The sequence below is a fragment of the Zootoca vivipara genome, chromosome Z, assembly GCF_963506605.1.
Source record: "Zootoca vivipara chromosome Z, rZooViv1.1, whole genome shotgun sequence".
Lineage (NCBI taxonomy): Eukaryota > Metazoa > Chordata > Lepidosauria > Squamata > Lacertidae > Zootoca > Zootoca vivipara.
The window spans coordinates 31,108,726-31,131,611 of NC_083294.1; the positions used below are offsets into that span (position 1 = coordinate 31,108,726).

At 43.3% G+C, this 22,886-nt stretch overlaps 2 protein-coding genes across 4 annotated transcripts in view; both read left to right on the forward strand.

Annotated features, from left to right (window-relative positions):
• Positions 1-8,045, forward strand: part of ENOX2 (ecto-NOX disulfide-thiol exchanger 2) — a 38,779-nt gene extending 30,734 nt beyond the window's left edge. For all 3 annotated transcript variants that reach the window (XM_035123068.2, XM_060270132.1, XM_035123073.2), the window contains exons 11-15: positions 21-128; positions 1,097-1,159; positions 2,900-3,008; positions 4,168-4,253; positions 5,886-8,045. In XM_035123068.2, coding sequence (XP_034978959.1) covers positions 21-128; positions 1,097-1,159; positions 2,900-3,008; positions 4,168-4,253; positions 5,886-6,020 — 501 coding nt within the window. In that variant the 3' untranslated portion in view covers positions 6,021-8,045. The remainder of the gene's footprint in view (positions 1-20; positions 129-1,096; positions 1,160-2,899; positions 3,009-4,167; positions 4,254-5,885) is intronic.
• A 3,223-nt stretch (positions 8,046-11,268) lies between these two features.
• On the forward strand, positions 11,269-14,033 carry PIN4 (peptidylprolyl cis/trans isomerase, NIMA-interacting 4). The gene is made up of 4 exons (XM_035122970.2): positions 11,269-11,346; positions 12,279-12,352; positions 12,847-12,966; positions 13,859-14,033. The coding sequence occupies exons 1-4, from the start codon at positions 11,307-11,309 to the stop codon at positions 14,015-14,017; spliced, it is 393 nt and encodes a 130-aa protein (XP_034978861.1). The 5' UTR covers positions 11,269-11,306; the 3' UTR covers positions 14,018-14,033.
• Positions 14,034-22,886: the final 8,853 nt, after the last annotated feature.

Here is a 22,886-nt window from a genome sequence, read left to right on the forward strand (position 1 = left end):
ATTCTCTTCCTCTTTCCAAGCATCTCCTGAAACTCCAAGATGAATGTGACAGAAGAGATGCTGAACTGGAAAAAGTCAATGAAGAAAAAGCACAACTTGACAAATTGCTTGAAAGCCTAAATGAAAAGGTAAGTTTTGCTCACAGGTGCTGGCTCTCCATCCTAACTTGGACATAAAGCTCCCTTTGTAACTGGGAGCCAATATTTCTCTCTTACAACCTAAACCCACCTCACAAGTAATTGTGAAGATAATATACAATAGAATAGGGAGAACCATGTATGTTGCCCACTATCCTTGGGGGAAGGGTGGGATAAAAATGTACACACCAGGCCTTGCCAAAACAGTCTTGAATTATGTAGTAACCTATTTACTGGCATTGGTATGAACAGAGCAAAGGTGTATGAAGTTGGGTAACTTGCCTCATATCCGTTGAGAATTTGAATCTTTTACATGTCAAAAGTCTTGTAGCCTCAAGCCAGTGTTGCATTTCATATCACCTGCCTGTATGACTTTCCGCCACGTAACGAGTTTTTATGATATTGCTGTTGTTTTTAATTATTAGACACTTCTTTGGGGAGTTGCACAAAACTTTCTCATCTTAAAATAATAATATTGGGTTAGTGGCTGCACATGATTTTGCTCTTGATTCAGGGCCGGCTCATCATAGACCCCCGGTGGTGCAGGGCACCATGGCGCCGGCCCGCCAGGAGGGCGCCGCAAGCTGCGCCCGCCTGCTGACCCGCCGGTCCGCTGCGCAGCTGCGCGCGGCGCCCACCTGCCCACCGCGCTGGGAAACAGGGTGGGAGGGCGCCGTAGAGATCGCGCTGTGTCTGCCCGCCCGCCGCGCAGCAGCACCGCGCAGCAGCACCGCGCCCACCCGCCCACCGCGCTGGGAAACGGGGCGGAAGGGCGCCGGAGAGATCCGGCGCGCCATGGCGACAGGGGCGCTTAAGACGGCGCTGTCTTGATTGTTAACTCTGCCTTAGTTTGCTAAGGTGATGTTTATCACTGAGAGGGAAAAGTGCTGAGTGGTTCAACTCATAAGAATAACATGCTACTGGGACTATGATTTTTTTGTTTCTCCAACTGAATGTAGCAAGAGCTGGCTGCTGGACCAGAATGGGGCAAAGACTCCAATGATCAAGACCATGTGAGCTTTGTAAGTTTCTTTCTGAATACTTTGACATAGTGTTATTTTTATATTTCCTTGTGAATTCAGGTTCAAACATGGCTGCTTTTTTTTTATTAACCCAGTCCTACTATGCAAATTAAGGGACCCAGGTGGTGCTGTGGGTTAAACCACAGTCTAGGGCTTGCTGATCAGAAGGTTGGCGGTTCAAATCCCTGCAACGGGGTGAGCTCCCGTTGCTCGGTCCCAGCTCCTGCCCACCTAGCAGTTCGAACGCACATCAAAGTGCAAGTAGATAAATAGGGACCGCTCCAGCGGGAAAGTAAACGGCATTTCCGTGCACTGCTCTGGTTCGCCAGAAGCAGCTTTGTCATGCTGGTCACATGACCCGGAAGCTGTCTGCAGACAAACGCCGGCTCCCTCGGCCTATAGAGCGAGATGAGCGTCGCAACCCCAGAGTCGGACATGACTGGACCTGATGGTCAGGGGCCCCTTTACCTTTACCTTTACTATGCAGGGTAGCAGGCAGTATTTTCCTTTGCTTTCCACAAATCCTAGAATGAGCCTCAACTAACCTGTTGAGGTAATATAGACAATGGTGACAATGGTGACTTTGAGGCACAAAACCATCCTTTTGCCCCTTTCTATTTCTGCACTGAAACTGAAGTTTCTCCCTATGACATGTGATGCTTAATTTCAGCCATGGTGATTACATGGTTTGTAACAGTTACTGTTCTCAAACTTTATGGAATTGCACCCTTTGTCTGATTTACTAGATCTTCCATTATTATTAAAATCTTGCAACCTATTTTAGTCCTTTTGGTTAGATTTCTTTTGGCTAATTCAGTTTTAGCTGGCCCTCACCATTTTGTTCCCTATTCCCTGATGGATTATCACCATTGTGTAAGCTTCCCACTTTCTCAATAACTCTTGCTGTGTTAGACAGAGGTCTGCCCAATCTGTCATTTTTGTTCTGAAAGGCAGCCATCAGTTGCTTCTAGGGGCTTCCAAGCTAGGCGAGGAAGTGATGCCCTTCCCCAGAGCCTGGTATTCAGAGAGAGATACTACCTCTGTGCATGGAAGTTCTGTTCAGCTATGCTAGCCACTGATAGACCTCTTCTCCATGCATTAGCCAAAACATCTGGAGGGCTGCAGTTTGGGGATGCCTGGTCTAATCCCCTTTTAAAGCCATCTTGAGGCTAACTACCTGTGATGTAAAGGTTTTAACTTCAGTGCAAGATTCTTTTCTTTCTTTCACAAACAGCCAGTGTGCCAGGGGAAGGGGGGAACTGGATCAGGCCCATAGTGGGGAGGGCAAGGTGCATTCCCCTGCTGCAGTCTAGATCCCCACACCTGCTGTTTCTATTTGCAGAGAGAAGCTCACATTTGTTGGCTTACAACAAATGTTGGCTGACTCTGATGTGCAGTTGTGTGTTTTCCTGAAGAATATTACACTAATTGTGAGCATGTAAAATAAAAATAAAAATCCATTGTAAGTGAAGAAGTCAATGCCCATTCAGGGGTGGGTGGGTGGGTGGGTGGGTGGGTGGGTGGGTGTGCGTGCGTGCGCGCGCACGCACGCACACACATTTGGGAATAATTTCTAATGTGTTTTTTCCAGCTCCTTTATCCTATCCCCATTCTATAATTTATTTACTGTTTGTAAAGTATGCTTACTGTGCAACATGCAGGATGCAGCTGGTGACTTAATTGACAGATTGCTAGGATACAAATCAGTGCTAGAAAGTAATTATCTGTAATTGCCTTCAGGCCAACGACTTTTCACCAGCTTGCTCAGTGTGCCAGGAGAAGGAGAGCACACTTGAGAGAAGATTCAACGGCAGTCCTATCAAATCAGAAAGGGAAGCTTTGCTAGTGGGTAAGGATCACTGGCCACGGTATTGTTGAGGCTGGGATACATTCCACACAGAAACATAGGAGGCTGCTGGGCACCATTGGATCATTGGTTCATCTACCTAAGTATTGACTGGCAGCAACCTTTCAAGGTTTCAGGCAGGGACCTTGAACCTGGGACCTTTTGCCTGCAAAGCATGTGCTCTTTAACACCAAGCTACACCTCCCTCTCTTCAAGATATGCCAGCTCTATAAGCTCAGGTGTAAAGGCTCGTTATCTTTTGCAATATGTACAACCTAAATTCATTATGCACTCCAGGCATCTTTATTGTACAACAAATTGGCCTTTTCCCATAAAAGTAAAAACTTTTCCAATGGGTGGGATGGATGATGCAATCATGAAGCAAACACAAGTTTAAGTGTCAGTGTTTTTTTAATCAACAGGAACACCTTCTCTTGGTTAATTCCCAAAGCACACCAAGCTGTGAATAATTTTGCCAACAAGCAAAATTGGTTCTGAGAGCTCAATAACAAAAGTGCATATGCTCAAAAGTACTACTTTTATCTGGGCCTTGGTCCACCCACCAGAAGTGCAGCCCAATCTGATAACCATTAATGAAGCCTGGTCTGAGTCAGGCCAACATACATAACACCTGATGTTATAACAAATAAGTTGGAGCCTGTAGTGGGAATCTCTCTTCACTAGAAGTGGAGAACCTGTGAATCTCAGATGTTGCTGGACTGTTGCTGATGGGAGCAGGAGGCTAAAAACATATGGAGGGTGACATGTTCCTTCACTAATGACCTGCTGCTTGAGCATTCCCATGACATTTTGAAAAGTTGAAAGCCAGATTATGCTCTTCCCCAAAGGTACAGAACTGCTCACAGTAGAGACTAATAATAATAATAATAATAATAATAATAATAATAATAATAATAATAATTTATTATTTGTACCCCACCAATGTGGCTGGGTTTCCCCAGCCACTCTGGGTGGCTTCCAGCGAAGATTAAAAACACATTAAAATGTCACCCCTTAAAAACTTCCCTGAACAGAGCTGCCTTCAGATGTCTTCTAAATGTCAGGTAGTTAGTTATCTCTTTGACATCTTATGAGAGGGCGTGTTCTCTGCAAGCATCTGAGTCCTGGACGTAACTCCATTACTGTAATTTTGTTTCTATAGGAATAATCTCGACCTTCTTGCACGTTCACCCTTTTGGAGCGAGCATTGAATACATCTGTTCCTACCTCCAGCGCCTTGATAGCAAGGTATGTGCCTGCACCTCTTGTCTGATGAGCAAAGTAAAGTATGTGCCACTGAGGGGCATTTTGTGACACAATTAAAAGCCTCCCTAGGCTCCACTGGGAGGAAAGGTGGGAAACATAAATTTAATAAATAAAAGCCCAAGTTGTTGCCAGCCAAGGAGTTGTCCCATGGATTTTGGAGTGCCTGCAGATGATGATTATCATTTGATTTCTTGCTCGCCTTTCACCTTGAGGGCAGGCTGCAGTGATTTAAAAATTCAATTTTAAATATTCAGTTAAAAGAAATTACAGTCAAGAGGTGGGTTCTAATATATAAAGTATATATCTCGTGTCAAAGGGTAAAGAAGTGTTTCTTCAACATATGACAAAAACTACATAAGGTGCCAGAAGCTGCTCCATGGGCAGGGAATTCCGCGGCTTACGTGCTGCTACTGAGAAGACCCTCTTCTGAGCCCTCCGCCCCAGACCTCTGAGGATGTAGGAACTACCGAGTGCCCATACTCCCCTCTGCCAGTCTTGACCCCCAAGAGGATCTGTAGGGAAGGATGCAATCTTTCAGTTATTTGGGACCTAAGCTATTTAGGACTTCAAACACTAAATGTGAGCACCTTGAATTTGGTCTGGAAACCAACTGACAACTAGTTCTGGAGTGTATGTGAATTCTTAATGGAACCCCAGCCAGTAAACTGGCTACTGCATTTTGGACCAATTCAATGTTGCAAGTCTTCCTTCAAAGACAGAACCACATAGAGCGCACTGCAATAGGCAGTACTCAGTTCTGGAAATTACCAGAGTACAGTGTAGAGTGGCCAAATCATCTCTGTCTAAAAGGGAGCATGGCTGCAAATCAGCTGGAGATGGAAATAGGCACTCTCTACTCACCACGGTCACCTGAACCTCCAGTGACAATGTTGAAACCGGGATTACCCCTAGGGGAGGGCAACCCCATGCAGAACAGGCTGTCTTCCCTACCTCCCAGGCTTAATGCCACCCACCTGTAGCTGCAACATAAGCCATTACTTAGCACAGGGATAGGGACCCCGTGACCCTCCTGATAATGTTGGACTCCACACACACACAATTTCCAACCATTGGCCATACTAGCTGGCATTGATGGGGGTTGGAGGCCAGCAACATCTGGAGGGCCAAAAATTCCCAACCTCTGCATCTTAAGTGCTGTGGTCACACAATCTATTGTGCTTCAATAACAACCCTCTGATTTTATCCACATATTCTAGCCCAGACTTAGGCAAACATAGCCCTCCAGATGTTTTGAGACTACAATTCCCATCATCCCTGACCACTGGTTCTGTTAGCTAGGGGTGATGGGAGTTGTAGTCCCAAAACATCTGGAAGGCCGAGTTTGCCTATGCCTGTTCTAACCAGTGTGCAGTTCATCAGTAGTAGGTGTGGTGTTTCTGGTCCCTGGAGTCAAGAGCTCCCTAGAGAAACAGTGGACAGTGAGTGACCCAAGTTCGTTAGCAGGATTGTGTGTCTGGCATATCTGGTTCAGGATACCCTGAAATGACATCTCACCCAAGGTGTTAAATGTTAACACTTCATGGTGAACTGAGAGGATTGTCCATTGTTTTTTGTCTTGAACTGTTTTAGTTACATGCTGTTTTTCTTTTCTAGATTTGTGCTAGTGAAGTGGAAGCCCTCATGATGCGACTCCAGCACACTTTCAAGCAGGAGATGAGTGGTGTTGGAGCAAGCCTTGAAAAAAGGTGGAAATTCTGTGGCTTTGATGGACTGAAAACAGCCGCATGAACTTGAAGCTAATAGGACTTTGGACCATGAGTTTTTTTCTGATTTCTATCATTTATAATAAAGAGAAAGATTGCAAGCAGAAATAGTTGCCATTTTGCAACAGAAATGGTTTGTTGGGTGAGTTTACAGCCGCCAGAGAGACCAAACATTTCTGTTAGAAACTAACCTTCTAACATTTCATTTCAGTGCTGTGATTACTCTGTTTCATGACTTTTGTTTGGACAGAATCAGCTATTTTGGACCTATCTGTTCTCATATGGTTATGGAAATTGTGGAAAGACCAAAGCAGCGCTTTTTTCCAGCTGATTCCAGTTCTGAGGTTTCTCAAGACACTTCCATTATCTCCACTGTTGGTGTGTATGCAGAGGTGGTCCCAGTGGTGGCTATTGGGTATGGTAGAGCAGAAGACTGGGAGGCCAAGGGTTGATCAAGCCAGGGCCAATGACAGCTGGAGCCAACTAATTTTGTCCTCATCTTCCTCCCTGCTGAGTTCTAAAAGGGCAACACTTAAGACTTAAGGGGAAGGAAGCTGACAACCAAGAAGGTAGGCAGGTGGCAGCTGCTTGAGAGCAGACTGAGCTTTGTGGGGCAGTTCTCCATTTGCCCTATTGAACCACCCTCCCCAGGGTGCTTACATTCGCTGCTTTGACCACATTCTATGTGTTGAAACTTGGGAACTGTTGTCCTAGCAAAGGTCTGTAAGGGCCAGACTAGATGACACATTGGTGGTCCATGATCAGATCAGCTTTCTCTTTAAATTTTATTTTAATAGCCATTGTGGAAGAAAGGAGATTGGAATGTGACTGCAGTGTTACAGTAGAAGGGGGTCTATTAAAAATTCATTCCATTGTGCTGCTTTCCTGATTGAAATCTTCCCTTTCTCCCCTGGAAGCTGCTATTTGTCATGGTGAGAAAATGACAGCTCCTGAGTGGGTAGAGGTTATATTGTGGGTAGAGGATAAATTAATATCCCACCCTTTCTCCCAAAGTTGCCCTGGGGCGGGGGCAAACATTAAATAGTAAATGAATAAAATTTTCTTAAAAACAATTCCTGTACAGATTTTTTTTAAAAAGTACTACTGTAATTAAATACAAATTAAAGATGTCAATGCAGATTTTAAAAATAGTGTGGAAGAAAAGTTCAGTCTCTTCCCTCTCCTGGCTCTGCGATCCCAGTTCAATTTGGACCCCTCCACAGTTGCTTTTAACAGCTATTTAGAAGAAATGGGGGTGGGGTTCTGATCATGGATCTATGACTTTTCATCAAGCTTGATTCTGCAACACTGAATTCTTTTGCAAAATTGCTAAGGGTTTTTAACATGAGTGGTGGCTCTCTTCCATGTGTGGTATCGTTGCTACAATCTGCTGGGTGCTATTATTATTGTTGCATGCCACCTCCAATCTCCAAGTGGTGCAAGATTCCAGGGGGTTCCAGGCGCTTTACGCAGGGTTTGTGTTTCATTTTGGAAATGAGGCACAGCAGAGACTGTGGTGCCTTTAGGCTATAGGGTTTCTTTACAAATACATACAATCTGAGCCTATGGTGGATGGGTTTACAGCATCAACACCCCCAAAAAGGTCTTGCTTCTTCCATAACCACAGTCTTGGATCTAAGACAGTCTAACCATGTTTTCTATGCGTCTAGCTCACATTGCTTCTAACTTTTAAAACTTTGGCTTTACTGTATCTGTTGAGGGAGGGGCCACACCCATTTTATATCTGGTCCTCTGTTTCTTAATCACCTATCACCTTAGACAGTGCAACAACACAGGAGAATAGTCTGATTTAATGAGCTTTTGACACTTTGCTGATTCCAGGGATTAGAAGTGTTTTAGCACCCAAGCTTGAATTATATTCTAACACTCACTGGATCCATGGATTTTAGAAGTCTAGCACCTAACTTAAAACACATGTGTCTGGCACCCAGTTTTAACACCCTAAGCATTAATTAAATTCTGATACTTCTGGCCCAGGAATTTAGGGGAGTCTGGCACCCACACACTTGTAACATTTCTTTATTAAATTTATATACCACCCTTCATCTGAAGATCACAGGGTGGTTTGCAGGTAGCCTGTACCATAGGTCAACCTATGTTTACTGTACCCTGATTATTAAAGTCTACACTGGAAAAGATGGCAGTAAGAATAGATTGGCCATAGAAACTCCTGCTAGGCCATGTGAAATTCATTTTCATATTTTACCATGTGTTTTCTGCATTAAATTTTTTCTGTTTAAAGTGGCTACTGGAGTCCAACTGATACAACATAAAACAAGCTGTTTAGAATATTAAAATGATCACTGTTAAACAATAAGCATCAGAAGTGGCAACAGTACATTAACTCTACAGTCATACCTCGGTTTAAGTACGCTTCGGTTTGAGTACTTTCAGTTTCAGTACTCTGCAGACCCATATGGAACGGATTAATCCACTTTCCATTACTTTCAATGGGAAAGTTCACTTCAGGTTAAGTACGCTTCAGGTTAAGTATGGACTTCCAGAACCAATTACACTCATATTTCGGGTTAAGTATGCTTCAGGTTGAGTACTCCGCGGACCCGTCTGGAACGGATTAATCCACTTTCCATTACTTTCAATGGGAAAGTTCGCTTCAGGTTACGTACGCTTCAGTTTAAGTACAGACTTTGGGAACCAATTGTGTACTTAAACCGAGGTACCACTGTATATGCACAACAGTCAGTCAAAACACCAAACGCCTCTTCAAATAAATAAGCTGCTCTGCCAAAGGCAGGCAAGTATGGATGGCACTAGAGACTTAAAAAATGCCCCATTCTGCATCTGATGGCAACAATGGCACAGAACAGCAGGGCCTCTGGTGGGGATCATATTTGTTCAGGCAACATTGGATGGCCGCTTATAGATTGCCAGAATATCTACATCACCGTAAAAACAAAACCAAGGACACATGTGCATATGCCAATTTATATACATACATACAGATTTAAAAATGTAAAAATAAATTCATCTTAGTATTTGAGGAAGACAGTGACCAGGTAACCTGTACACCTGATTGGTCTGCTGTCCAGATGCTGAAGGGCAACTTCAAGGCCCTGCTTTTTCTCAGTTATCTTTAAAGTGGACTTGACGATACTGCCTTCTGTAAAGTTAGATTACCCTAGGTGGAAGATTGTTTTTAAGGGTCCAGGTAACATAGGCAAGCATATAATAACACAATCTTCCTTATCTGATATTTTGGTTTGGCATTGCTATTAGGGTGGGCAAGTAACCAGCACTCTAAAGTTGAAATTCTTTGTGGGGTAGTACGTAGTGGTGTCATGGGACTTCTGGGTTCTTAAAATACTTTCTGATACTGAAACAGGGTCCAGAGCTGTAGCCCAACGATAAAGGGTTGGAATTAAAGATGTGAAGACCCAGGAAAATGGAACATAGAGAAGGGGAAAATATTGGTTCTCTTCATAGTGGTAGGGATCCAGTTTTTCCACTGGATGAAAATGGAAATTTAGGGAAACATACATTGTATTTTCTCTTTCAAAATGACTGGGTTTGTGTAGTATTTTAAAATAATACTATGTCTTCTTTTCTTTTGTGATCACTTGTAGCCGAGTACAGTAAGATTGCCTTCCATAAACATGGTTTTAACAATGAGTCCGTAAGTGACTGTGGAGGCCAATTCTGGATCCGCACGTCCTTCCACAATGGGGACATTGGTTTCCGGGCAGGAGTTGATCACAGTGTGGATTTGCCAAGCGTGGCCTTGCTCTTAGCACGTTTCTCCCTTGCATCCTGAGTTCGAGTGTCTTCAAAGCCCATGACACCTTTGGTAAAGGCTGTTCTCCAACTGGAGCGCTCACAGGCCAGTGTTTCCCAGTTATCAGTGTTTATCCTACATTTTTTAAGATTTGCCAAGAGACAATCTTTAAACCTCTCTTGTTGACCACCAGCATTATGCTTTCCATTTTTAAGTTATGAATAGATTAGTCGCTTTGGAAGACAATCATCAGGCATCCGCACAACATGACCAGTCCAACGAAGTTGATGTTGAAGAATCATTGCTTCAACATAGGTGATCTTTGCTTCTTCCAGTACACTGATATCAGGGTACAATACAGTACTATACTGTACAATACTTCCAGTGTACTGTATCAGTGTACAACAGTATGTAATACTATAGTCAAGTGGTTTTATCCAACTAACTTCTTACAACAGACACATTCAAATTAATGGATCTATGTTGGTCATGTCCATAAATGTCAATGGATCTGCTCTTAGTAGGACTAAGACTGGAAGCAAGCAACCAAGGTAAAGAGACAGTAACATGAGACCAGTTTATGACTCTGAGACTTAAACTTGAGATGCTGAGACTGGACCCCAAAATCTATGTCTTGGGGCCTCCTGAAGTGGTGGAGATGGAAGAAAGAGCAGTAACTCCTCTATTTTCCGCTTTAATGTTTTCAAAGTATTTTTGTCTCTCGGCTGTAATCTTTGGACTTGTATTGAAACCCCCAGCTGAGCCCTGGGTGCACTTTCAATGCCATTCTGACGAGTCCACTCAAGACAAGAGGTGAGTTGTAAATATTGAAAATATTAGCACACAGTATTCGTACCCTACAATAATTACAACAATGCAGCCTTGTGTATCTGCCTTGGTACACCACAGTGCAAACCAATACTGTGTAAGTAAAGAATGTTGGGGAAGACCTGGGAGAGACCAGGGTTCAAATTCCCACTTAGTGAGAGAGCTCATTGGGGAACCAAGGGCCAGCCACCGTCTCTCAACCTAACTTTTTAACTTTTTGTGGATATAACATGGGAGAAGAGAGAACCACGTATGCCATCTTCAGCTCTCTTACATGTAGGTGACTGCGGGGGCTAGCAAAGGAGGACGGTTCCTTCCTCTGCACCCAGTATTATTGTTGTTGTTTAGTCGTTTAGTCGTGTCCGACTCTTCGTGAACCCATGGACCATAGCACGCCAGTATAAGAACACAGTAGTCTAGTGGAAGAAGGAAAGTATTCGGTCTCCCGTTTGCCAGCCCACACCAAACACACTTCTCTGGGGTTAAAGGGTGAAACACGTCTTTACAGAACATTAGCGATGCCGGGAAGGGTCTCTGCCTCGCAGTAATCCTCCGCGATCCCCGCTCTGTCACTGCGCTTGACGGATGCTGTGAAGCCCCGCCCCGCCGGCATCTAATTGGGCCACTTTCGCAAAGGGGAAGGGGCGCCGGGTCGGTTGAGTCGCGGGACATGACGTCAAATGAAAGCGACGCCGCAGCACTTCAGAGAGGGCGGAAGAAGCTGTGGAGATGCCTCCGAAAGGGAAAAGCGGCGGCAAAGGGGGAAAGGGTAAGGGATGGGTGGGCGCTGAATGGGGGAGGGATGGGGTGGGTGGGATGAATTCCATCTGCAACCAGAGAACCCAGGAGTCCTAGTTTCCATCTCCCCAGCCAAGTGCTGACAACAGGGATCCCAGGGATCCTGATTTGTCTCCCAGAAGGGACAGTACAGCCTAAGAGTCTCTGCTCGCCCCCCCCCCGGTCCCGCTTCTCTGGAAGGCGATGTCTAACCCTGCACATCTTAAACCGGCCTGAAGCAGATTTAAGCACCAGGGTGGCGTGCAGAGATCTCTGAGACATGTACTTTTCCACAGGTGCCTGGGATGCCCTAATAGGTTTCCAGCCCCTTGACTCATGAAGAGACCGGTTTGTGGTACAGCATATCCCAGATCAATGATATGTAATCCTGTGGCCCTCTAGATGCTCTTGGACTCCCAACTCCCATCGGCCCCAGTCAGTCAGCAGGGTCAGTAATGGTGTCCATGGCATGAGCCCTCCTCCCCAGCTGCAGATGGTACAAACAGCAGTTCGGACAAAGTGAGGGGATACTTTTTATCAGGACCAACCAATGTTACAAAACAGGGAGCAATTTTTCATATTCTCTCTGGTACAGTATGCTTCTTCAGGCAGAATGTCAAGCAAAACAGGAATGGGGAAAGAAAAAAGCTATTATTGTGATTCAGTTCCCAGTGCTGTGATTGTGGTGTTTCTGTGCGCTTTCACATCCCGCCTGGGTTCAAGCAGGGTGAGCAACCTTTGCCTTACAGCAGCATAAGTCTAGCATGCTTTCGTGCATTGCTGTGAGACTGGTAACCTGGAGTTTGGCTGCACAGGGCACACACACAGCCGAGCACAGTGTGTGGGCTTGGCATTATGGAAGGAAGGTGTCATAGCGCACCCAGGGTGTCTCACTGTTGCCTCTGACCTTGTGTGTTTTCATAGGTGGAGCATCCTCTGGCAGTGATGCTGCAGATAAGAAAGCCCAGGGCCCTAAAGGAGGTGGCAGCAGTGTGAAGGTGGGTGTTTTGTGTCATTTCACCTTGGATGGTGTCCCTGCAGTGCCATTTTAGACAAGAATGTATGTACAGCGTAAGTCAGCTAAACTGGGGAGGGTGACTTGCTTCCTGATCTTTAGCCGCTCAACACAGCTAGCTTGACATCAGTCTGCACAAGGAGGGTGGGGATTCTGTGGCCCTCCATATGTTGCTGGACTACTGCTGGCTGATGGGAGTTGGGAGTTCAACACCTCTCCCCTACACTAATGACTCAATGCTATGGGATGCACAACTAGTGAGACGGGGTACAGTAAACCACATTAAATTACAGTCAAATGCCAGAGCTGCTGTTGTTTGCATCACCTATTGAGGAATAATAATAATACATAATAATTTATTATTTATATGCTGTCCATCTGACTGGGTTGCCTCAGCCACTCTGGGTGACCCCCAACAAAAAAATCTTCAGGCAGAGTGGTGTATGCTTGTCTAGTCTGCATTCTGCTTCTTTTTAGGTGAGGCATATTCTGTGTGAGAAGCATAGCAGATGCCTGGAGGCATTGGAAAAACTCAAGGCTGGGGTGCGCTTCAGTGAAGTAGCCTCTCAGTACAGCGAGGACAAAGCCAGACAAGGGGTATGTGCCTCTTTCTTTTTTGTGCTGATAGACCACCTTGTTGCTGTGGTTGGCACCTTTCCTTTGCTGCCCTGAGGACTTGAGAGAAAGAGGCAGCCAAGGTGCTATAGTCTTGCTTTTGCTACTTCACTGCCTGTTCTGCTGTACAATTTGGAAACACTGAGCTAGTTGAGATTTGGATTTAAAAGACTAGAGTGAAGCTTAGCTGCAGCAGAAACACAGAGGCGGAGCCAAATGAAATCTGTGTGTACAGCACTTTGCATAAGTAAAATGAGTTTTAAAAAAGACAGAGCTTTCAGTGGAAATCCCAACAGAAGAGGACATAGGAGGTGAGGAGGCTTGGAAAGGTGAAAGCGAAAAGGAACGAAGAGTGAACTTATGGTAAGCAAAATGTTGACGATATCTTAGCAACCTGACCTACAGGAAAAGCAAATTAGGCTTGTCAGGAGCATGTGCAGAAAGCAAACAAGGTATAGCATATTGGAGAGGGAACTGAGGTCCAGCTGTAAGGGCTTGTGCCTTTTAGAGTAAGGAAGGGCAAAAGAGACGTTGGATCTCCTGGTTGATCACTGGATGATGTACAGGGGACTGGTGAGGGCTTTTCACTCTCACTTTTGTTATAGCAGCCACTTCAACAACATCCCTCCTCCCTTTCTAAATTAGACTGTTTGAATCTCTGATGTGTAGTAACTCAGATGTGGATTTATATGTGTACAAACAGGTCAGCACAGTGTGGGGGCTCATGGGGAACAGTAGCCCCGTCCCCACAGCTACCTTTTGCATCTGGCTCTGGTTGGGGCCCTGAAGTTCTGCTAAAAACTAAATGTACTGAATTCTGCCCAACAGCCCTGCTATCGGGCTTTAACAGTCTCCTGTTGTTCTTCTTTTCCAGGGAGATCTTGGCTGGATGAGCAGAGGCTCTATGGTGGGGCCCTTCCAAGATGCAGCCTTTGCCTTGCCTGTCAGCAGTATGGACAAGCCCGTGTACACAGACCCTCCTGTGAAAACCAAGTTTGGCTATCACATCATAATGGTTGAAGGGCGTAAATAAAAAATGTTCTCTGTGATGCTGGGAAGTCCTTCCCTTTCATTTAATCCCTTGGTATGGTTGTGTGAGAAATTGGAGTTTGATTTCCACACACCCTCCCTAGGTGTGTCAAGGCTGGTGTGTGTACACCATGGTGGGGTGAGAAACTGTGTGTGTATTGGGAATCAAAACTGAAACATTGAAGGTGGGTAGTGTAGAAAGGAGGCACCCAAGGAAGGACATGACAGACATTAATGAAATTATACATGGTGTGGAGAAAGTGCATCATTCCCTCTTTCTTAGTTTAGCCTTTAATTTGGCCTTCATCTTAGACAGCTTTAAAATTCATGGTCAATAAGGCTCTGTATGTACCAGACATTTAAAGCACCCTCCTACCCCAGTGAAGTGCACTGGAAATTGTAGCTCTGCAGTGGCTAAACTACAGTTCCCATTCCCAGGATTCTTTGGGGGGATTCATGTGCTTTAAATGTAGGGTGTGTATGTAGTCTTGATACTCAGTCCCTTCAGAATCAGAAGCAGCATGGCTCTGGATATCTCTGTTTGTGGGGAGCACCAGCAGGAGAAGGCTGTTACCTTCATGCCTTGCTTGTGGACTTCTGAAGAAACATCTGACTGGTCATGATGGGAAACAAGAAGCTGGGCTAGATATGGACCATTAGTCTGATCCAGCAGAGCTCTTCTACATGGTTTGTTCTTCCTGAGTAGGTGGCAGCAACAGCAGCAATTATTTAAAGCTGGCCCACGTGATTGGTAAAAAGAGGGCTAGGTTTTATTTTTTATTGTTTTGCAGCAAACACGACAAGCAGCCTTCAGGGCACCTCAGGAGGGGTTGCAGATGGAATAAATGAGGCGTAAGAGACTAGTCCCCTGTAACTCTTTGAGGGTATTGAAGGAGAACGACCTGCAATTGTCCATTAATGATTCAATATCAAGTGCAAAATCTTTTAAGTCAGGGAGTAAAACCTAGGATCTCAAGGATGCAAAGAAACCCTTCACTCTAGCCCTGTGGATGTCACTTACTTTCCCCCAAATCCCACCCTTCCAAAATGCTAAAGGCAGTTTCTGCATGGTTCCCAGGCATGCAGTTTATATGGCTAAAATTGCTTAGCTTCAGCAACAAAGCTGCATCGGTTTTCCAAAATGTGAAGTACATTGCAGCTGTTTCCGCAGGCTTGTGCAAGGCTTCACATAAATGCATGGTGGTGAACCCAGCACCTTTGTGAAGAACCTGGGAGAAAGGCCCAGGGCAGGGCTAATTAATAGATACAAATGGTTCTGCAGGACAAAAGCACATCAGTGTGCACTGATAGATCTCTGCAGGTGCCAGTTGCACAAATTAGTTTCTCGGTTCAGGGTTGAATGCCTGAGTGTGCCTCTGTTATGCAGACATCTGAGAACCATAGGAATTGTCCTAAGTGATTCTCAAATTGGGGAAGGAGCTCCTTCCTTCTGATAGATGGATCCTGAATTTGTGGCTTATACACAGACAAGCAAAAACAATGCATTGCAAAAGATCATGTCGTTTTCCGGAAGTAACTTGCCTATAGGAGTTCACCATGGTTAGGCCCCACAACCACTGCATTCTTGTACAAATTGCTCAGTTGTGCTTGTCCAAGTGACCTTCCTGATCAGTTGTGTTTCATTGTTTAAGTGGGCTGTACAGAGAAACTTGGCGTCTGCAAAGTGTGTCTGTATAGTTTTGGTAGGGAAAAATAATGACACATTAAAATTAAGCGCATCTACACATACGTGTGTCGACAAAAGACCCAAACCCTTGTGTGTAACTACAGGCAATGCAATAGGAACCCTTCTGTAAATGGCATGTCCAATATAAGATATAACACTGTTAAAATGGTAACCAAGTATTCAGATGTGCCTTTTTACAGAGGATGCTTTCACTTCACCTTGTTTTCTCAATGAATCCACCAATTTATTGATGAAATATCACATTTACCAGTAAAACCTGAGCTGAAATGGTACAGAGGGCAAGACGTTGTTGATAAAACATTTCCCAATAGACTGGCGATAAACTTCTTGCCACCCCTCTGCAAAACCAGTCTGGCAAGTATCTGTTAAAAGCATAGCAGACCTGTCAAAAGAGCATATTCTGTGTATGACTAAAGGGTGGTGTGACAATTGATTCAAGAATCAAGGCATTTGCAACTCCTAAAGAATGGCCCAGGCTGGCCAGGAAAAGACAAACAGCAAGCATCATCAGTTATCTAGACAAGACAGAGGACTGTCATAATACTATCAAATCCCTGTTTCAGGCCACCTCTTTCTGTGACATTTGTGTTATGATTTGGGATGGTTTGACTAAGGAGTTGGGCAATTTCTAAAGATTTTAAAAGATGGTACACACCTTTGTTCTGGGTCCCCTCACCACCTAGCAAAGGGGCGGGATGGGGTGGGGTGGGGACGGTGTTGCAACAGAAAAATAAATATCTGCCTTGCTTTCCTTTAACTGGTCTCTGTCTGGCTCTACCCTTTCTTCTCTGGCCAACAATGGACTTAAGCTCCCTTGGTGATAAGTTGGGTTGTAAAAGCCAACCTCCCCCCCCCCATTTTAAATGCTAATAGACTAATAGATCTGGAAGGGATCCTGAGACTTGTTGTAAAATTTAAGCTGGTTCCTATGAACCCAGAGAAATGGATCTTGACCCAGGGAGAGCTCAAGGATCCAGGCAAGCAGACGAATTTAAGCGTCTCCTGCCCACCAAATAACAGAGACCAAACCAGGACGTACGAAGCAAGGCACTTTTATTTTAACTGTTGCAACAGGGTCCTTCCTCTCACACAGGAGAACAAGGAAGGAACCCCAAACAAAGATGTCTTGCCCTTAAAAAGAAATTTGAAATTGGTTTCAGCCCACCCCCCCAGAAGCATCATCCATATGTCACAGAAGGGGTGTAGCCCAAGACCCCCCTCCCTAGATTCATCATAGGTACATCATGAAAGGGGAGGTCTGGTGGCAGTAATCTGAGCAGTCTGGACCCTGCCCCCTGCCCCCCAAAACCTAATCAACAAAATTGAGAGATATTTACATTTCCCTGTTTCCCAGCCAAGTTAATCACACCCTTTTGTCTGGCAGTCAGGTATCAGGATGCCAGGGATTATCACTTTAATTCCTGAGACAATGAGAAGGTTCCCCCCACCCCACTTCTTCCTTGCAGAGGAACACCTGGTCAGAGAGAGAGTCAAAATGGTGTCAGAAAGGCCTGTCTTCCTGTGCTGCTTCAGACATGTGCCTGTACATTCATGTACATGTTTTATGAACAATTATTATATATATATAGATATGACCTCAAAATTCTTATAACAATTCCCCATTTGGGGCTATAATTTTTCTTAAAAATTGTTGCCCCACAAAAGAATAACCAGATGTGTTGTTTTAGTACTTTGGGAGAAGCATTTCTCAAAAATGGTCTATGTATTACACTTAACAGGATGGTCCACCAATATTGACTGGAAAGTGCAGTTTGCTTGTTTACCCTTTTGTGTGTTCTCAGGTGTCAAAAGCTAGCTCTCCTCTGGTTGCACACCTCCAACGTGGCACAACAGCAACAATCCCTGGTGAATCCCCTTAGGGCTTTCATATTGACCATGTCGCCTGGCACTCACCATAGCTGCCACAGGTTTGGACATGTCATGAGAGAGATGCCTTTGCCTTGGGCTTTCTATGGGCCTTTATTATAGGCTCTGGCCTTGCACTGTAGGGAGTTGCCCAGTTGCTCTTAAAGGAAGAAAGCTACTTGCACCTTGGATACACTTGCCCAATTAGAACTGAAGCCAAATTAAAATTTATACAGCCCCATAAAACATGTCCAAATTAGTCAAATTTAACTCTAAAAGGGATCATTCCTGTTAAATCAAGACATAAATACCTTCATTTATCTGGTGTTTCATGGATCTTGGAGCTTATTCTTGGTAAAATGAGTAAAAACAAATTTAAAAAATGTGTAGAGAAGGTTGGCACACTGCAGAGTGCCAGGTGGGACAAGAAAATGTGGTCATAAGTTGATCTAATCTAAATACTGAACTATGCAATATCCTGATCCTTTAAAAGGCATACAATGCATGGCAATAATACAAAAAAAAAAAACATTGGGACACTATACATTTTTTTTTTTAAAAAAAACCCAACAATTAAACACAAAATTGGTTCACCTCCCCCTCCTTGTGGAAATAACATACTGTCAGACATAGTTCAATGTTTCTGTCGAATATCACGCAACATAAGACCTAATAATTATATATCAGTTGTATGTCTTGAGGCCATCATGATCTTGAGACAATTCCGGCTGCTTTTAAATCCTAGGGCACAGAGTCTTGAGGTCAAGGAGAGAGAATGTCCTTGCAATTCACTTTCCCCCTTTGTCCCAAAGTCATTTGACACATTTCAGTATTCCTATATAACACATAATGCACAAAACCTTCAAATTATTAATTATACGCCATTTGTATATCTTGAGGCAATCAGGTGAACTTGAGATAATTCTTGCTGCTTTTGCATGTATCTCCAACAAGGGGGTTTTCTTGTCTGCCTTCGAGTCACTGGGAGGAAGTTAACAGTACTTCTATAACAGCACTTCTAAACCTTGCTGAAACGTTATAGCTTTCTAGGTCCTCCTTCTTAGGTTGTGATCAAAGAGATAAAATGTCAATTTGGTTTCCTGTAAAACATCCTTTTGAAAATAGGCCTGCAGGGGGTTGGGGCCTGAAGATATAATTAGTTAAAAAATAATAGTGATAAATAGTCAAGAAAGGGGAGAATATTCTAGAAATTTCTTCTTGGGGAGCTGCAAATAATATAAGATCATAGTTATTTAATTACTGCTGTTATTGTCTACTCAGTCAGTTTAATTTACTTCACCTAGTTTGGCTGTGGAGGAAACAAAGGACAAAAATTTTGTTAATTAGGACACAATCGATAAGTTATTAACATTTTCCTTATGTGGTTCTGAATTCTCTTTGAGGTTCATGTATCTTGTTTGAAAGGGATTATTATTATTATTATTTACAGGAAAGAATGACTTAGATGCTACATTTGTATGTACAGAAAGAAAAAGTAGAAATACCAAAAAAAAAAAAGATACAAAAATAAAACAAAATAAAATTTAGATTACCACTCACACAACAATTTTTACCTGGTTATTGTTAGAATAATTTCATAGACATAATGGAAAAACTGATATAATAAATGGAAGCAGATTATTTATAAGCTAAAGAGAAGCGCCAAAGAGAAATGAAATTACTGTTTGTATCTCCTCACTCCTCACTTTTTTTTTTTTTTTTTTTGCTGTGGAAGAAAAGAATTGGCAAAACACTCAATCATTGCTACATTAGAAAAGGGAGGGTTATATTAACATAGGGTAATGCTTCGGGGTGAAATGCAAATGGGAGATAAGTATCCATCCTGAGTACCTGCTAGGAAAGAAATGGAGCCTTTTGTTTGCATAGTCTGTCAACTGGTAGACAGCAATTTTCTATGAATTTCCAAGTGTGGAGGGGCTTGTTTAGGTGGCGTTCCCCCCCCCCCCCATTGGGAGATAATTTTGCATTAAGGTTCTGAAAGAATTTCTCCACACCCTGAATCTCAGTATTCTGCTGGAAAGGGAAAATTATTTCATGTGAAAATCAGTCAGGAAATGTTCCTAAAATGTACAGAGTTTTGCATGTTGAACTGGAATTGGCAGCTTCTAAACAGTTGATGGTTCTCAATGGTTCTTTATCTATTTATTTTTACATAAGGAAATTTAAATTTAAGTTTCATGTGCAAAGCATAACCTTGAACCTCTTAATTAATTTATAAACTACTCAAGAGACAGACTTATAGTAGTACTCTGCTATTTATACCTGTGGAAAGAATCTGGCATGTTAAGATTTTTGGAACTTGGCAACCACTTAACCTTGATGGACCAGTAACACACATGAGGTTGTTTTCCCTCAGTGGTTCAAAGCTTTACATTAAGAAATTTGAATAATATTTCATGAGCAGATTATAACCTTTTCGCCCCTTAGTTAAAACCTCATTTTTCTCCTCTATTTTCCTCTTCAAGCTGACATAGCCTCTGTGCATGTACAGAGTTCATGATTCGGCAGTCTATTGTACCATTTTTTAAAGTGCTGCACCTCTTGACAAAATTACCATCTGAATAAAGGAAGGGAAGGGGAAAGAGTAGATTTTAAAATAGGGTTAGATTTTACACAGAAACTCACTTTTCAGTGCTTACAAACACATTTTCTCTCCCTCCTTTTTGCAAGTTTGGAAAGGGTTGGAAGGGATCTTGAGTAATCTAGTCCACCCCTTCTGAAATATGGGGATCTCAACACTATCACTGCCCTTAGGATACACATACATTTGAGTACAGACGCCTGACTGGGAAGGAAACACAGGCTATGCCCTATCACGGAAGCACATGTGTGTACTAAGGGAAAAATAAGGAAGGGGAAGATTAAAAGTACCAACGTTATATAGAAGCCTTTAGCAAACCTTAAGATTGGATAAACAGTTTAAGAGGGAATTTACTTCCTTACTAAAACCATTCTGTCCATTTGAATCAAGGTTAAAGTGACTCAGATAGACATTTGCTGGCTATGGATCCTCTACTTTTAATAACATTTCCCTAGAAGGAACACCATATTCCATAGTCACATGGTGAAACATTACATACAGAGCACATGGCTCCCTTGTGACACAGACCTTAAATATTATGAGTTCACAAACAAACATTTTCAAGGTTACAATCTCCCTTTTCCCTTCCCGCTCCCCCTTTCTGTACAGAAAGGGGTAGGTATGCACATACACCCCACTTTTACTCTCTAGAGAAAGATTGGGAAATGTTCAAGACTTTCATATGTGCTTAAACTTTAACCCTTAATAGAGAAAGTGATAAAAACTTATATAATCACTCCACAAAAACAACAATTACACTCTTGTTCCAACTCTGAAAACCAATAATCTTTCCTTGCCAGAAAGCAGAGCTGGGCTGAATTTCAACCCATCACCACATCAGACACATTGCCTTTCACATAGCTCTAAAATGGGGGTTAGAAGGGACCCTGAGGTCATTTAGTCTAACCCTCTAAGATACAGGATTCACAAGATTTGAATGAAAATACCAACTTTATACAGAACCCTTTAGCAGATGAGTTTTTTTCCTTAAGAGACTGATATCAGGAGCCCGACAATAACCCTTCTGTCCAACACAATCAAAGTTAAAACTAGACTCAGATAGACAATTCCTGGCTATGGAAGCTCTACTTTTGACAAACAAACCACCTTTATAGGAATAGCTGTTCAATTTTCCTTTAGTCAATATTCCTCTAGTCACTTGGAGAAAGACTCCCCTTTGTAGCCTCTCTCAATAACAACATTTGCACACCTCATGAAGTGAACATTTTCAAGTTTCAAAATATTTTCAAAGCATTGAGCAAGCATTTTCAAACTTACTACTCTTATTTTCCTTCATCCTGCCCCCTCTTTTTACTTTTGGAGAGGAAAAAATGGCCTTCTACAGCCTCTTTAAAACAAACCTTTACACACTACCTCCACTCTTTTAAATATTTGCCATTGTTTTTGGGTTGATCAAGCCCTTACATAAGATTATTTAAGCAAGCTTGCCTTATTATTATATTATTTTAAACTATGCATGCTTTAAAAAAGGCAGTCTGTGGGTGTCATGGCCAAATTTTACACAAACCCCTAATTTCCTAAACCTGGATTATATCTCTCATTTACTTTAAGGGGAACAATGAACTATAGCAGACACAAGGATCAGACGCACATACACTTCACAGACAACACAGACAACATGTAACATGCAAACATATATAATTTTATACCATAACATACTTTGTAGGATTCCTCACAAAACTTTTCTCATTCAGAGTTCACCAGGGTTAATTTTAAAGCGGAGATTCACTGTATGTTAAAGGAACCTCCTGGTAGCCATTTCCCCTCATCTGGGTGGTCCATAGTAAAGCGGACCCAGTGTTTTTTTCTTACAAAGTTTTTGCAATTGGTTCCCTTCAAGCTTGTCCGCCCCGGGGATTTCGTGCCAATTTAAGAGAACGAATTGGAGTGGACTTTCATCCTCAAAGTCCTTACCGGAGCCAAGCCTCAGTTGTGCTTTGCCTCGGTTGGGAGTCTGGGAAAGGAATTCCTTAGAGTGGGTTGCACCCATTTTACTTAAGCCTTTTTATACTGCAGTTCGGGTCCCCGACCCTGTTCCTGGACACTCTTAACTTCCCGAGTCTATGACTCACCCCCACGTCCTAGTGGTGTTCCTGCCTGCCGTTCGCGTGCACTAACTACTAGGCGGCCTGGTGCAGCTAAAACCCTATTGGAACCCTCCCACTGGTCATCAATTGCCTGAGGGTTCCACAGCAACTTCCCTGCCTCTTACACACTAGACTCATATCCTACTGAACGCTTGCCTACGCAATGTCAGGTCGGAACTGAGGAATACAGAGATACAGAGTAGTAGGAAAGGAACGGGCGCACTTGCAATCTCTGGTCATGGGTCATACCTAACAAAGGTTGCCATGGCAGGGGGGCGTCTTCACCCGAAGATTAAGAGCAGAGGAATAGGAAACAGAGCTGGGATAGCCAGATTCCCAGATTGGTAGAAAAGCGACAGTTTGCTCAGACTTCTGCTCAGTTTGGCAGAAGGGAGCTGGGACAGTCTTTCTGAGCTCTGCGTTTAACGTAAAGACTGTTGCCCTGGACCTCAGTTCTACCTTGTAACTGTGCCTGGCAGCCTTGCTGCAACTAAGGTCCAAAGAGGAGAGTAGAAAAGGATAGTCCAAGTGGAGAAATAGATTTTTAGTTGCTGTGGTTCTTAGCTCACCCAAGGTGTCCCCTTTTAAT

Excerpts from the sequence above, each read along its gene's own strand:
- PIN4 (XM_035122970.2), top strand. The coding sequence starts at position 11,307 with ATGCCTCCGAAAGGGAAAAGCGGCGGCAAAGGGGGAAAGG. Across the intron at positions 12,353-12,846 it reads GAGGTGGCAGCAGTGTGAAG|GTGAGGCATATTCTGTGTGA; the intron begins GTGGGTGTTTTG and ends GCTTCTTTTTAG. Across the intron at positions 12,967-13,858 it reads AGGACAAAGCCAGACAAGGG|GGAGATCTTGGCTGGATGAG; the intron begins GTATGTGCCTCT and ends CTTCTTTTCCAG.